Raw genomic sequence first — 15,910 nt, 5'->3', positions numbered from 1 at the left:
GCCCAAGTTGTTGTCATACCGCAACGAGGAGCTACTGAGAGCCATGGTTTGACCTTTCATCGATATCTTAGGCGCCTAAATTAAGACTGCCAATAAAATAATCTTCCTCCTTCCGCCTTCATAACTGTTCCTTGGGTTGCAGGGGTGACAGCATCTGAAAAGCAATCTAGCTTGACTGCGTTCGTCAGGGTGAGCACTGAGCATGCCGAGTCTGGGACGCCGTTGACCACAGGCAAGGCATTATTTAACATGTCTCGAGTGCAGTATAGTGCCACTGTCGAAAGTTCAGAATGGGTTTCGATAGAACCAATGCAAGCCAGACCGACAAACATGTCCGCTCACATGTAGAAGCCTTACAAGGTGTAATTCTTCAGGTGCTTTAAAAGGCATTCTTCGAATCATGTCGACATATAGATCTTATATATCACCTTTGCTAGACCGGATTCTGCCACCAACAAGCGCATTGAACACAGTCAAGAGTATGAGTACGTGACTGTCTGATCAAATCACTTTGAAACTCAGTTTCTTGTGGCCCTTGATCAATTGATATAAAAACTGAATTCCTGCGACCTGAGAGCACGTCAATATAATGTATTAATTAATATGTCTGGTGCCTTTTCTAAGGATATTAAACCAGCAGGTAACACTTTGTTTTCTGTTGTTAATGATCGGGTCTGTCTCAACACCACGCGCATAGTTCAGGGGCTGCACACAACTGGTTTTGTGCACAAATATGAGTCCTTCATCTCGTGATGCAATGAATGCCCTAGCTTTCCTTTTTTCATATTTTTTTTATATTCTCAGGTGTTCAGAGGAAAATACTTTAGGACATGTTTCTGTGCTTGCTGGTTTCTGGCACTCATCTGCAAGCTGCCGCACTTATAGGCTTTAAGAAGGAAAAAGGACTCGACAAAACTAGTCAAGGTCAAGTTGACGATCGAAGCTTTGCATGAAAACAACCTCACTTGTAAGGCAAGGCAATCGTTTGCCGCAGCTTCGGCACAGAATTTACGCAGTATGTTGCAATGGGAACTCCCACGCCATTTTCTTCGTCTCGCTTCTTCGCCTTTGCAACCCCGCACATAGAAAACAAGTTTTCTGTTTTACACAGATGCCGATGCATAATTTCAGTGGGACCTGCCAAGTACAAATCTATTTTGCAATATCCAGACCGTTGCGCCTTCTGAGAGCTCATTATGTACCCAACAGATAAAAAATTATGGCTGCTCGCTGTGGCTAATGTGCGACGATGTCGTCACAAACACCGAAGGTCATCATCAAGGAGTGCAGTGGTCGCCGTGGGAGCATACTCTAGTTGTTTCTGCAACTTGTCCTCCCCGTCCTAAGGCCGCTGTAAACTGTGGGAGCCTGGCGTCTTGTGAAGCCACATTTGCTGCTGCATGCGTGACTTGGCCATCCCTACCGAAGATATGCACAGCGAACAAGGAAGTAGTGCGCGCTCAATGTCTCGGGCTTATTGGTGGCAGAGCACAAGGCCAAGATCCAGTCCAAAGCCGATGCCTTCAAATGACTTGGCCATCCTAACCCAGGTTATGCACACTCGCAGTGACGGAGCGGGCACCGGGCTCCCAATATTGCTGTTCGAAGCTCTAGACCGAGCTCCGGTCGTTGGCTAGGAATTGCAAGTTATCGAAATGCAGAAAACCATAATGAATATCATGAGCATGAAATGTAATGTAGGTACTGGACACGCTCATTTATTTATTGCATTATGAAAAACAGCGCAAAATAATACCATGACCAAAAAAAAAACGGAGACGCGCGACGACTACTGTACTCTTGAAACTCTGCAATAGCAGGCACAATGGCTTCAACAGCCTCATAGTTCAAGAAAGAAGTGAGATATGTTTTCATTTTTATCTTCCTTATCTACAGCGACGTGAAGCAAGTTGGTTATGTCGTCTTTGGCCGGGTGTTTCCTTCGGAAACAGACATTTATTCCGCATTGGCATGGCCAAACGCCCTGCCTTTGACACGAGTCAGTGGTCAAGAGGAGATTGTGGAACTTGGTGGAACGGTTTGGTTTATTGGTGTTTAACGTCCCAAAGCGACTCAGGCTATGAGGGACGTTGTAGTGAAGGGCTTCGGAAATTTTGACCCCCAAGTGGTTCTTTAACGTGCACTAACATCGCACAGTACAGGGGCCTCTAGAATTCCGCCTCCATCGAAATTTGACTGCCGCGGCCGAGATCGAGTCCTCGTCTTTCGGGTCAGCAGCCGAGCAGCATAACCACTGAGCCACCGCGGCGGCACGGAACTCGTTGGAACGTTTGCTGTGTGAATGCTCTACGTTTAAAGACGAAGTAAGGGCCTGCGCTGTACTCTGGGTCACTTCGATCCCAGCTCTCTGACTATATCCTTGGTTCTACATCTTTTTTTTTCTTTCCCACCTACTCAGACGTTCCCATTCCACTAGTGCAGGGGGGACCCCCCTATGGTCAACCTTGCTTCCTTCCCCTTTCTTTTACATCTCTATCTTAGAGCTCTCAGCCCTGCAGAAATTCTGGCATGCAACGAGTTCTTCTTTATAAGAAGGGTGTTTTTTTCAGGCAGTAAAGGGGACATATTTAGTGCAACACCTTCTTGCAGTCGGATAACAAACGTAAGCACTTTTCGAGTGCTTTAGTGAAACTTATGTTTTATTACTGTCTTATACCATCAATTAGCCTGGTGCAGGCTAAAGAAGTTACAGGCTGATTGAAGCATCAACAAACTTACGATAGCGAACTGCTGCATAAAATGCTTTGTATTTAAAAAAACTAACGAGTGCTTCAGATCTAAATAAAGTGGTTCTCAAAGGGAATCAAGAATTCATGAAAACATGCGAGGAATTCTTTGCAGTGAAATTGGCAAATATTCACGCACATGTTCCGTTTCTTCATCTGGTCGAAAAATCAGGCTACCCCTTCCTCCTCCCCAGCGCTTGTCTCCTGTCTCGGTGGTTTGCGCTGTTCCGTCACAAATGAGTAACCAAAATGCCCAAACTGCTCTCCTGGCTGTTACATATCAGTGTAGGGCGTCATGATAATAAATATCAGTAGATTTAACATCTGTCAGAAATGTTTCCAAATTTCGCTACACGCTGCCTGTGTTTTGATAAACAGGTTGTGCTCACAGGAGCCTCTATAGCGGGCCAATTTTAAGAATGCAAAATCGTCAGAGCAAAGTAGCGTTCCGAGCTTCCTGTCCAGCCTATGTAACCTTGGTGAGCCGTGCATTGCGGCCATTAGAAGGAAGTTCGCACGAAGCCAAATTTGGCCTGGAGACCATACGCGGAAAGTGAGGCACTCCTTATGCCAAAAAAAAAAAAAAACTACGAAGGAGGAGACGGCACAAACAACCACAACAGGTGGAAAGTGAGGCAGTTGCGAAAGCTGCACCGGAAACAACGTGTATGCCACGAAGTCATTTGGCACGCGCGCTAACGGGAAGGCGGCGTTTCTTCCATATTCTCTTTCTTTTCTCTTCGTCCATATCTCTAGACGGAGAAGAAAGTCACTTGCAGTGCACATTTGTCCTCGATGCTTATTGAAATTGCACCTTTCAGCATTTCCTCGATTGTATATAGTAGCGCAGAAAAGGGTAATCGAGTCAGTCGCACTGGCGACGTGGCTATACTGTACCTGTTTACTGTTCGGCAGGCAGAGTGAGAGGGAGAAAATCGGACATGTTGAGTTCGAAGTAGCGTGTCGATGGAGCCTGAATTCAAGGCCATGAAGCGAGAGCGCCGCTAGTATGCGCCGATGAATATTTAAGTATACCCGTTAAGACGCGCTAGTGAGGCCGCAGGAACGGCCGTGCAAGTGAGAACGCAAACGATAGCTGCGCTAACCTAGGTACTTTTAGGTGAAACAACGGAGCATATTTTTTGCCCCCTGTGCTTACTCCTCGGTTGTTGCCCGCTCAAGCACCAATTGGACAAGAGAGGATTTTTAAGCAGAAACCCGCGGTTCCGAAGGGTGCAAGCCCGTTTTACGGTAAGTGTTCAGTTTTCTTTTCTTTTTTTTGTGTGTGCGCGTTGTTACAACCTGTTTCGCTTTTAACTACGACGTTCAGTGAAATGAAACAAAAATATCAAATCCGTTCGTAAGGAACGCGCATGTGGTAAGAATCTGAGCTAGCAACTTTACTGAGCTCTCTGCCACCGTTTTTTGAGCTGAGCTCCCTGCAGCGAAGAATTTCCTACAGTGTTCCTTTGTCACTGAAATTTACCGCTTCATTACACCGTTATTCCAGTCGTTGCTAGCGCATGTTATACCCACGGTCGACCCCCAAGAATGTGTAATAAGGCATATTTCTCTTCTTTCACCACACTGCTTCAGATGGAGTTGTATTAACTCGCACGAACTTATTCATTTGAACAGGATGAAGAAAACTTTAAAATAAATTAAGTTGAGCATGTCGCGCGCGGCGGTCTGCTCATGGAGGACCGTGGAGGAAAAAAAAAAACTGAGGAGGGAACGTCCGGCGACAACCTTGAAGCCTATGCTTAACAAGTAAAGATATAGTAAAAAAAAAAGTTTGTCCCCCCGGTGATCACGCTACGTGATAGCGTGCGGTAAAACCTAGCACCGCTGCGCGCGCGCATGCGCGGATTAGCGCGGCGTACTGACTGTAGATCAACCTCCTTGCTGCAGACGCCCCGCGCCACAAGCCGCGCATACGCGCGCACTAAAACATACCAGAATCAAAACATAAAGCACTGACTGGCAGAGCGAAAAACTGAGGGAGAAAACGGCTTCATAAACACTCGGCTTGGGAACGCTGGCCGCATGACGTCACGCTCCCTCCTTAGTTTTTTTTCCTCCATGTGGAGGACGCTGTTACTCTGTGCTGCCCTCCTAAGAAGACGTGCCCGAAGGAGGAACTATCATGATCGAGGTATTCCTCATCTCTCCTGGAAGCCGCAGAAATGGTTTCGGTTTTTATTTACGTTTAGACAACACAACTGGGAGACACCACTGCACTTCGTATTTATTTCTTTGGTTTCTTACTTTGCACTCTGCATGTAATCTTACCTGTCGTGAGCCAGTGTGGTGTTCTCATTCCTGTACACTGCTTACAAAGGTGCATAAAAATATTCGCTATGTGCGGTAATAAAGGGATAGAGACTATGAGGAAAGTTCAACTTACGAATCAGTGTTGTGAGTAGAAGTGCCTCCCTCCTTGCTTCTCCTTTAAATAGTTCATTCCTTTTTTATTTATTCATTGTTTATTTGTGCCAAAAAACTGCATGGTCTAAAAGGCTAAAGGCTGGGACTAGCCGCTGCCTCTAGCTAACGCGGGGGGGGGGGGGGGGGGGGGGCTTGCAGCAATGATAAGCGCTTTTTGCGCGATGTGTAATAGATATCAATGTCTTTCTGCCAGTGCTCAGCAAGGGGGGGGGGGGGAGGGGGTGTAACCTGCGTTATGAACAGGCCTTCGAATCTTCCTTCAGCGCTCTTAAACAGCGTTCGTCGAGGTTCTGGTGGATAAACGCGTTGCTGTGGCTCTGCATGTGGCTCTGCATGTTGCTGTGCAAACGTATTGCCTCATGGTGCCGTCTAACCCCTGTGGATAAAACCGAATGCTCAAACGCCTACTTTCAACCGGGTTGTTCCGGTACGAGTACAATTTGAAATGCGATCTTCAGCCTAGGGAAAAAAAAAATGTGACGTGCGATCTTAAAAAAACTTCCTTTTGGCGTCACCACTTCATTCCATAAGGGCGAAAGTCTTGCACAGCCTGTGGCTCTGATGACAACCTTATATTTTCTCTCTAGTAAAACTTCGACCTGCGATGACGAAGAAGTTGGTCTCTACTCCTGCTGACGTGCCACCGAACCAGGAAGATGGCACGTGCAGCAAATCAGAAGACACCCTAAGGATAGAGGCGGATGCACTGAATCAATTGCGTGAGCTGATTGCAGGTGTGTGTTATTTTACTACACAGAGTACAAACTGGTTTTAGAGAGGACGGCTACGATAAATATATATCATTATCAATGCCTATGAAAAAATTGTCGGCATCAGAACAATACAGTAAACCTGTGGCTCTTGATGTCAGCTCCGACGCCTCTATGAGAGATCGTTCATTATAATGATTTTGTACAGAGTATTCGGATTTATACAGTGTTGTGCATCTTTATCCTGAAGACTTGTAAAAATTTTCCTGCTTCATCCGCGGGCTTGTTTACAATCAAACTGCGCACAGAGGTTGCATGTTGTGGTAACTTTTGTCTCGCGGCAAGTTTGACAACGGTACTTAACCGGTTCAGCCGCGCATGATGCAAACCCGTAATCATCTGAGCCGAGATCGAGGAACTGAAAGCCGCCACGCCAGGTTTCCGCGTAGGGCGGCGGTGGCGCCATCGAATGACCTGCGCACCTAGCACGCGCGCCTTGGTGCCTTTCGCATTGCGGCGCTTTGTCGTCCGACAAGAGATGGCGCCAGCGCTGCCTCTTGACGGCAACCCAGCGCTGGTGGCATTTGGTTCCTCATTTTCGGCGCAAATGATTACGGGTTTGCAACTTGCGCGGCTGAACAACGTGAGTACCGTTCTAAACTTGCTACGAGACAAAAGTTACCTGAACAAGCAAGGTCTGTGCGCAGTTTCAGCGCAAACGATCCAGCTGTTGAGGGTAGAAAATTTTGAGAAGTCTTCACGATAAAGATGCACAATACTGTATCATTTAGAAATCCGCACAATAAATGAATTTTCTCAGATTACTGTATGGTATACGTATACCGCAATCATTGGCTCGAATAAATTTCAGACGCGTTTTACAGCGACAGCTGATAAACTCCCATTCATGGGCTTCATGTCAGTGTTTGTTTTTGTTGTAGTAGTAGTAGTAGTAGTAGTAGTAGTAGTAGTAGTAGTAGTAGTAGTAGTAGTAGTAGTAGTAGTAGTAGTTGTAGTAGTAGTAGTAGTAGTAGTAGTGGTAGTAGTAGTAGTAGTAGTAGTAGCCGTAGTAACCATAGTAGCAGTAGCTGTATGAGTAGAAGCAGTAGTAGAAGAACCAGCAACAGTAGTAGACGTAGAATGGTTGTTGTGGAAGGAGAAGGGTTACCATGGAAAAAGGAGGGTACGTCGAGAGTGTACGAATGCATAACCGTGGAAGGGGTGCCACAGGAACCATCCGGATGGTTGTTACCCCTGAAGGATGAGGGTTACTGTCCAAACAGGAGGCGCATGGCGAGAGCGTAGAAATGCGTGACATGAGGGTCATCACCACGGGAAAAATCCCAAGGGCAGTCTCTCTGGAAGAAGGAGGAGTGTTACCGAGGAAGGCCATTACCATTAATTTTTCTTTATTTCGACTAGGATATATCATTAGCTACCGTTTATTCCCTTACCCACTTAGCTCTCTCCCTGTCTTTGGTCGGTCGGTCGGTCGGTCGGTCGGTTGGTTTAAGCGTTGCAACAGCCCTCCTCTTTACAACAGTTCACTGCGCTGTCCTCAACTTAACTCAGAGCATTTTCGTTAATCTCCAAGTTTGCGCCCTATAAATGACTAATAACAAGATACAGCAGTTATATATTTTCATATTGAGCGGCACTCTCAAGATGGTGCTACCAAAGTTCCTACCAAATACCCTCCCTTCCATTATTACTTTCATCACTATTTCACTGGACCATAGCTATAGTCAGATCTGCTGTCACTATCAGCAATAACTAGGCGTATATTATTCGCTTACCATTTCGACTGATTGTTTTTTTCCTGTTGCATCCTCCCTCGATTGTTCAACATTACTTTAGTTCTCTTCATATTGTTGCGGCCTATAGCTTCATTTAGCAATCATAGATTAGGGGGAAGGCATTTGTTAATTCGTCACGCTTGCAGTCATGCAGGCATTGAGTAACACGGGAGCAGAAGAGGCATTTCTAAAGGTGCCTGGAAGAATCATTAGGCCCAGCTGAGCGACCATAGCTCTTGAAATGCTGTGTGCAAAATCTCAGTTAGAAAGATAATGAGGCACATAATCTCTCCTCTGCTGTTCACCGCGTGTTCACAAGCAGCACTGAAATGACCTAATTGCGAAGAACTTGATATTAAGGTTGGTGGAGAATGATATTAGTCATTTGCGGTTTAGTCATTATGTTTCCCTGCTGAGGAACCCAGGGAACAAATTGCAGAGAGTGATTCAGGACCTAACAGGCAAACCAGACTGGTAGGTCTGAGAGGTCAATGAATTTGAAAAGGGCTGTTCATTTTTTATTTTTTCGCTTACTGATATACATTTGCGTGATTCGTAGGTAAGCCGTCTTTGGACTGCTCTGCAGAGGAGGCATTCTTGCTAAAGTTCCTACGCGGTAGGAAGTACAACGCTCACGAGGCGTACCGAACAATCAAGAGCAACTTCAAAGCGCGAAGAAATAATCCGGAGATGTTCGAGGGACTGGACCCATATTCTATCCCTTTCGATGTGGTGTGCCAAAAGCACAGGCTGGTGAAAGTGTCCCGGGAAAAAGATGCCAAGGGAAGAGCTGTGATTTTGCTGAAGATTGGTAAGTACGCTGCCTGTTACGTATCTTATTGAGTTCGTTTAACCCACAGTGCATTCATCACAATTAGGGTGTGGAATTTTCGTTTTAAAAAGAGAAAAAAAAAAAAAGGGATCGGTAAAAGTGTGCGAAATCCAATTTTAACAGGAGGTTTTAACCAAAAAAAAAAAGCCAGTCTTCTTGACACGCGTACCTTAGCTTGCTGGCTAATGAGTGTGAGTTACAGTCAAAGAAGAAAAATAAAATACGTTAGGCGATGCTGTTGCCATTGGTTTTGTTGGAGCTAATTGTTGGAGCTCTGCATTCACACATCAGTGGGAGCCCTGGTACTACTCCTGGGGCTGCGGTGCTGCAGTTAAGCGATTCGACACTGCACCGGAAGCTAGCTGTTTCAAATACGGCCTTGTGGTGGTGCTTGTGAGACTAAGGCTGCTCTTCCCAAGCAACCTTCCGCGAACAACCATTAATTTAACAGCTACCTGCCACGGTGGCCGGAGGGGGGGGGGGGGGGGGGGGGCAGTTGTCTCACAGGCAAGTGAGTAGGTTGCCACTTGCCACGATGGGCAGGTTGTGATGACATCGGAAGGTTTGCATAGCGTCACACGTGATGGCGGTCGCCATTTCCGCTTGCGTAGACCCCTCTAATGATAACGCGTTGATAACAAGGTACGTGCTGTGCGCGGTGCTGCGTCAACCCCGAGATGGGGCAGAAGGAACGCTGTGTGTGTGCTTGCGCATGCGTGGGACCTGTGTTGCTGCCACTTTGTGCCGCAAAACTGCTCCAACTGGTGGGGTCGGTGACGGCTGGCAGCAGAGTTGAGACGATGGTTGCGGGAAAGCGCGCCACCCTCAAAAGGAACACTGATACTCCCCCAGCCATCCCTATCGGTGCCAGCCTGCTTGCGAAGTGAGGGAAGAGTTTAAAAAGCGCCTGTTGCCGTGAGTAGGATTTCCGACCATGAAGGAACCGTTGGACGAGTACCCTGAGGGTAATAGCAGGCTTGGAGGAGACGCAGTGGAAACGCAGATACAACAGGAGAGAACGGACACAGCCTCGCCTTCACCGAGTTATTATTATTATTATTATTATTATTATTATTATTATTATTATTATTATTATTATTATTATTATTATTATTATTATTATTATTATTATTATTAGTAGTAGTAGTAGTAGTAGTAGTAGTAGTAGTAGTGGTTATTTATTGAACATTTGATACGGAAGGTAAAATAATGTTTGCTGCCCCGGCATCTGCTATCGCGGCTGGAAGCACCTGAGCTGGGGCAGCGAAATAAAGGATAGCAGGCAGAGAGTAGAAGTGAAAGAAAAGGGATGAGGGGACAGTAAAAAGGTCAGGGGGAAGGGTACACTTTCAATGAATCTATTTCTCCGTCCTGTCTACCTTGTCTTATTGTGTCGTCTTTCTGTGCGCATAAAAGAAATCTGAGTATGAACCAACTAGCTCCACAACGTATATTACTGAATCTATTTACATATCTACATGGTAAACATATACATATATACAGGTCGCACGCGCGTGAAGATCTGGGGGATCACTGTTCAATCACACGCGCACGACACAAATCACAAAACAGCTGGAGTGGGGGGCGTCCAGCTGTTCATCGTCCGAGGTAGCACACGCGGAGCGTTCAGGTCACTGCACGTAACTACCTGGCGGAGAACAGACGGGACGTCAAGCCCGCCTGTTCGAGCAATGCACAGAGGCTCACCCGAGTTATTACACCAAAATCCGCTTTTTTCACCAGGCCTGGCACCCCCTGGAGAGTGGGCGAAAACTGGTTAAAAAAAACACACGTAGGATGCGCAAGCGCGATCCTTTTTCACGAGGCGCCACTCATGCCGGCGAAGCGGAAAATGTGTGCTTAGGACAGGATCTTCCGCCTAAGCCCACCGCTAACAAGAACTGCTCATGCGCAGTAGGAACAGGCGGTTTGTTTTCAACCAGGGCAGTGGAGCTTAAAAGAGACGCTCATGCTCGGAGCGGCCGTGTGAAAACGACGGATCACACGAGGATGAAAATAAATTCTGCATTCGGAAATTTCGGTATGGTCCGGCTGAATCGGGACAGCAGAAGAGAAGAAGAAACGAAGTTGCGCTTTAACAGTATAGAAGTGAGGGACTTGATGAGAGGGTGTTACCGTTGTAATCAATAGCACAGTTGTGCGTTTGGGGAGGCTTCACTCTTCGCAAAACACCGTCTGCTTTCCCGCTGCTGCAACTACTTGGTTAAGTAGGTCTCTTCACAGCATGTGTATGCGTTATGCATAAGCCGCACGAAAAAGTTTTGTTTTCTTTCTTCCTCAGTTGTTCAGCTGCAGTTAGACCTCTGCATCCAGCACACAGACCACGTAAGGCCTCGCTATCTGGTCAACCTAGAGCATGTTGGACCTAGAGAAATAGCCCAACGACATCATCACAGCCAAGTTTCTAAAAATAAACTTCAGTTTGCGTTTGTGACCGCCGGTGGAATCATTTAACTTCGTTGTTCTTTACTAACAGCGATATCATTTCCTTCGACAAGCGCAGCTATTTTTAAGACCATATGTGTGTTAATTGCTGGTATATCCACGGCTGATGGCGACAAAACGATCGAAATACGCTCTTTTAGACTGCACAGGATTGTTACATTACATGCTAGTTACTATAAAAAAGCAGACTATATACAAGATGAGAACGCTATATCCCCCAAAACGAATAAATCACTCACAGGCAAAGCCACCCCACTGTAAGAGTGGCGATTTCGCAACGTGCATAATTGCGTTCAATGCGCCTTAAATGGCTAAGTGACTAAACGACTGGAGAGAGAGAGAGAAAAACTTTATCATGGCAAGTGTGTTTAGACCCCCCTTGGGTCCCTGGACCACCGCTGTAAAAACTTTTTCTAGGTAATGCATGAAAATTGGTTTCAAGGAAAGGAAATGGCGCAGTAACTGTCTCACATATTTCGGTGCACACCCGGACCGCGCCGTAAAGAAGGGAATGGAGGAAGTAAGGAAGAAAGAGGTGCTGTAGTGGAGGGCTAATTTCTACTACCTGGGGATCTTTAGCGTACACTGACATCGCACAGCCCATGGGCGCCTTTTGCGTTTCGCCTCCATCGAAACGCTGCCGCCGCAGTCAGATTCGAGTTCCGAGAGCCCTAACCACTGAGCCACCCCGTCGGGCCATACATGTGAGATGTTCCTCAGCAACGTTTTCTCAAGAGTGAAATATACCAACAGAATCGCTGCGTGCGAACACTGTCGCTCTGTCACCGGAAATGAAAAGCGCTGTCTGTCTGTATATCTTGTTTTCATGTTCCCCTTTCACACATATTGTTTGCACATGTTGTTTACTTTCTCACTTACGTTTTTTTTTTTTGCTTTTAGGAGCCTGGAACAGCGAAGTATGTACTCTGAACGAGTTCTTCAGAACAGGCATAGCTCACGTGGAATATCTTCTTTTTGACGAGGCAGTTCAGCTCAATGGTGTGGTGTGCGTGATGGACTTCAAGGGTTTGAGCATCAATCATTTGCTTCATTACACACCTGCAGCCATCAAACAGCTTCTGAACCTTGTCCAGGTCAGTGGAAAGGTTTCGTTCATGTTCTTCGTGCGCAAAGCACTAGGGAGAGGCGTCAGCTTTGAAATGTATATCAAGGTATCGAGTGTATCTTGAGCAGGATCGCACCGCGCAACTAAATGAGCTGCAAAACCATACTTTCGGCCTGCAAATAAAAATCCAAATTATTCGTAGAATCAGAGAAATAAGCCTAATTACGTAATTGATTCGATACGTTAACATAGTTCTCCATGACCATTATCAGATGATGTACTCAGGAATTACTAGCTGCAGGATTCGTAGCAAGGTTGTGTTACGTTTTAATGGAATAGGATAAAGTAATTAAATATTTATTTTGTTTTCTGTGAAATTTCATCAACAATAATGAATGCTTGCTGGAGGGCGGGGTGAGGGGGGGGGGATAATAAGGTACATATTCACATAGTCAATTATGTTTTTTGGTTGTAGACAGATATGAAGGCAATTATAGCGGCACTTTGTTGTCTACTACAGCCATGTAAATTGTTCGTTCAGTGAAATCATTGAAGGACTGTAACAAAAAAAAAATAAGGGGCGCTTAAGTTCGGCGTTAAGGGTATGACCGTGATGGCATTAACAGCTTACATCATCAATGGGTGAATTTTTCATATTACTTCGCAGCCATGAACACCGTCGAACAAGACACACAAAGCACCCCTTTACGCAAATCGACCAAAGCATGCCGGGGTGGCCTAGGAGCAGCGTGTCTGGCTCGCGATCCAAGGGGCATTCTGATTCCTATCTCATCCCAGTTTTTTTTTAGTGTAGTTAATTTACTTTACATTCTTACATGTCATAAGGAGTGGTGTTGTGACTTTCTATTCACTATTTATCTGATGTTTTGACCACTTTCGAATCCGCCGCTTACTGTGTCGTTGCTACCTTTTCGACCAATCAGTATTTTCTCGCACGAATGGCGCTGCCGCCGCTGGGTTCTGCGCTTAATGGAAGTCTTGGCGCTATCGCGTTGCATGTTAGTCACTGTGCTAACATGCAATACTTCTGCGCATGGCCTCACTAGGAGAGATGCGAAGGCACACATGATGCCGGACGAGTATGTCTGTCTAACGAGGAACCATTCTTGTAATTGTCTCTCTGGAGAGTACTCAAGAACGGCGCCGTTGCTGTACGCCTTTTTGGCAAAGCTCTATAACCTTCGACAATGACGTAGTTTGTAAGTCGTAGGTGTTGTTTCCGTAGTATGAACGGCATTCTGTTCAATTTGTTTTAGTTGCAATAATAAGAATGATTACATAAATCGACATTGTTTTCAGGACTGCTATCCAATACGGCTGAAGGGAGTCTACATAATCAACCATCCCCCTTTGTTTCACATCCTTCTTACAATCGCCAAGCGCTTCATGAAGGCAAAACTGCTGGGAAGGGTAAGCACACTTCTTCATTCAGACGTTTTCCCATGTTCAAATCAACTAAAAGTTGGAAAAAAAAATATTGTCGCAAAATAAGTTACAGTTAAACCTCGTTATAATGAACTCGAAGGGGCCCCGCGATTTATTCGTTATCGCTGTTGCTTCGTTGCGGCTCTACGCGGCCTAGGTTCCAACTGTTGCACGCCAACAGACCATTGTAACAAAGTGTGTGCTGAGGAAACATAGTGAGCACGCCATAGTGAGCTTCCGATGAGCGCTGCGCGAGCATCAACACGCACAACAAGCACCCACCGCACAGTAATGCAGGGACATAAACTGCATATGTTAGCCTTTCCAATGCGTGCCAACTTCATCCTCGGTTCGCGTGAATTTGAGCGCGCACAAAACGGATCCTGGAGGAATAATGTCATAGCATTCAGGGAAATAGTTATTAGGTTTATTGAGAGCTCTTTTATACGCCCTGAAGTGCTGAAGCCGATACGGTCCGCTGTAAAAAACAGCCCTCTAAAAGAGGGCGATTTCTTAAGAAGCACCCGTTTTGGTTGCCTTCGCCGCGCAGTTCACGGGCACTTAGTACAAAACAGCTCCCCGCATTAGACAATTGTCTAATGGTGAAGGCGTACGTAAGACCGAAGGTTTTGATGATGGGCACCTCCAGGGCAGCGATAATTGGTTAGAGTTTACGTCTTCTGCTGCTTCACCCTCTGACACCTGCTGGACGTCGATGCCGTCAAGTACTCCAAGCGCCCTGCCAAACAGATTTTACCATGAGTCTACATGGAACTAGACAAGCGAACCAATCTCGGAGTGGGCCGTGTGCAGTGCGGAGGTTGGAGAACGGGGCAGCTCCGATGACTTGGCAATACGAGGCGCAGCGGGGCACTGCGGGTCATGAGCACAACACAGCGTGGCACGAGTATAAAACAAACTACGCAGCGTACGGGACACAGATGAGATGCAGACAGGCCGAGAGCAGAACAGAAAAGTGTCGAATCCTTCAGCGTCCCGCGTAGCCAATCTTCGGCGGAGAAGGGATCGGAATCGTTAAAACCGCGACAGGTACAGACAAACGCTCCATGCAGGCCTCGCTTGAGGTGGCATAAATTTTCCTCCGGTTCCGTGCGGCACTCGAGAGAGCAGGTTATGCGCGGTGTCACATTTTCCCACAGCGAAGTGGTACGAAAGCGTTGGGCACCGTTATAAATCGTCATTCCCATGCTAAATTAGCCACTCGTTCACTGGAGGTTCGTGATGTGCCACTGAAGGAAAATTTTACTCCGTAAAAACGAAATATCCAATACACTACCTCATGTGGGAACTTCCAATAGTGAATGGCTACCCCTTTGTTATAAACAGTTTCGTTATAGCGAGGTTTGACTGTATCGGAAAACAAAGAGGGAACCAAAGAACTAGGACAGGTATCAGCCGAACGAGCGGAAAATTACAAAAGGTGTCAAACAATATCCCACTCAAACAAATGAACTCCCTTCAAGCCCTGATACTCCAGTGTTATGCGGCAGCTTCTGCTGATATACAAACCTGTGCTGACGTCAAAAGGTGGGTGCTTTGTCATAGTACCTAGTGTATGCTTGGGAATACGCTGAATCATTGTACGAAATAGATGTTATTTAGGAAAATGATTTGGATCATTTTGAATGCTCTTCGGGAGGAAATAATTCCGGCGACGGTTGATTGACTCGAACTATCCGTCCTTTAAACTTGGTAGCTTTCTGTGAAACAATCACCTGTCTAGAAGTATTACAGTTGGTATGATGTCGTGTAGCAGTTCCCGGAACCACTAAGAGTCCTGATAATTCAATGGCACCGAATGAATTCAACCTAATGGTCTCTTCCAGATTCATCTCTTTGGTTACGACCTGAACAAGCTTCGTGACATGGTGCCTGGTGACGTCATTCCGGAGGAAGGCGAAGGCACCCTCGAAAGTTACCCCTATGATGCTTCGGAGGGGGACTGAACAGTCACGCGGAATGTTTCCTTCAGATCAGCAAACGCGGTTAACACGACGGGCCAAGAAAAAAATAAATGAATGGGACGACATACTCATATTTGCCTAAACGAACCTGAGTAGTGTTGGTGATTGGCCGCTGTTCGTTCATTCATTGCTTCCACTTGCAAACGATGTTCGGCAGTCAAACAGTACGTGCACATGCTTACAATGCTTTACGAATCACGCATAGATTACGTGAAAAACTTTTCACTGTGTTTTGCATGACTGTTGACAAAGAGCAGTGTCACGTACAAAAGGAGAAGAGATTGAAGAAGAGGAAGATTACATGGAATACAGACGGGACAAGAGTTACAGGTGTCGAAGAAGATGAAAATGAAGACAAGATGATGTTGAAGAATGGTATGTCAATAAATAATGGTCAATAATTAATTAGTCAAA

General features: G+C 46.0%; 1 protein-coding gene across 1 annotated transcript; it reads left to right on the top strand.

Moving 5' to 3' along the window:
• Window positions 1-3,443: 3,443 nt before the first annotated feature.
• On the top strand, window positions 3,444-15,513 carry LOC149372717 (alpha-tocopherol transfer protein-like). The gene is made up of 6 exons (XM_089587010.1): window positions 3,444-3,998; window positions 5,783-5,929; window positions 8,261-8,512; window positions 11,900-12,093; window positions 13,386-13,496; window positions 15,359-15,513. Exons 2-6 carry the CDS (start codon window positions 5,800-5,802, stop codon window positions 15,476-15,478), a joined length of 807 nt encoding a protein of 268 aa, XP_089443136.1. The 5' UTR covers window positions 3,444-3,998; window positions 5,783-5,799; the 3' UTR covers window positions 15,479-15,513.
• Window positions 15,514-15,910: the final 397 nt, after the last annotated feature.

This window comes from Amblyomma mixtum, chromosome 1, assembly GCF_055824585.1.
Source record: "Amblyomma mixtum isolate Tamu chromosome 1, ASM5582458v1, whole genome shotgun sequence".
NCBI classification, from domain to species: Eukaryota; Metazoa; Arthropoda; class Arachnida; order Ixodida; family Ixodidae; genus Amblyomma; species Amblyomma mixtum.
The sequence above is the reverse complement of the archived record's forward strand: the minus strand, read 5'-3'. Positions and strand labels throughout refer to the sequence as shown.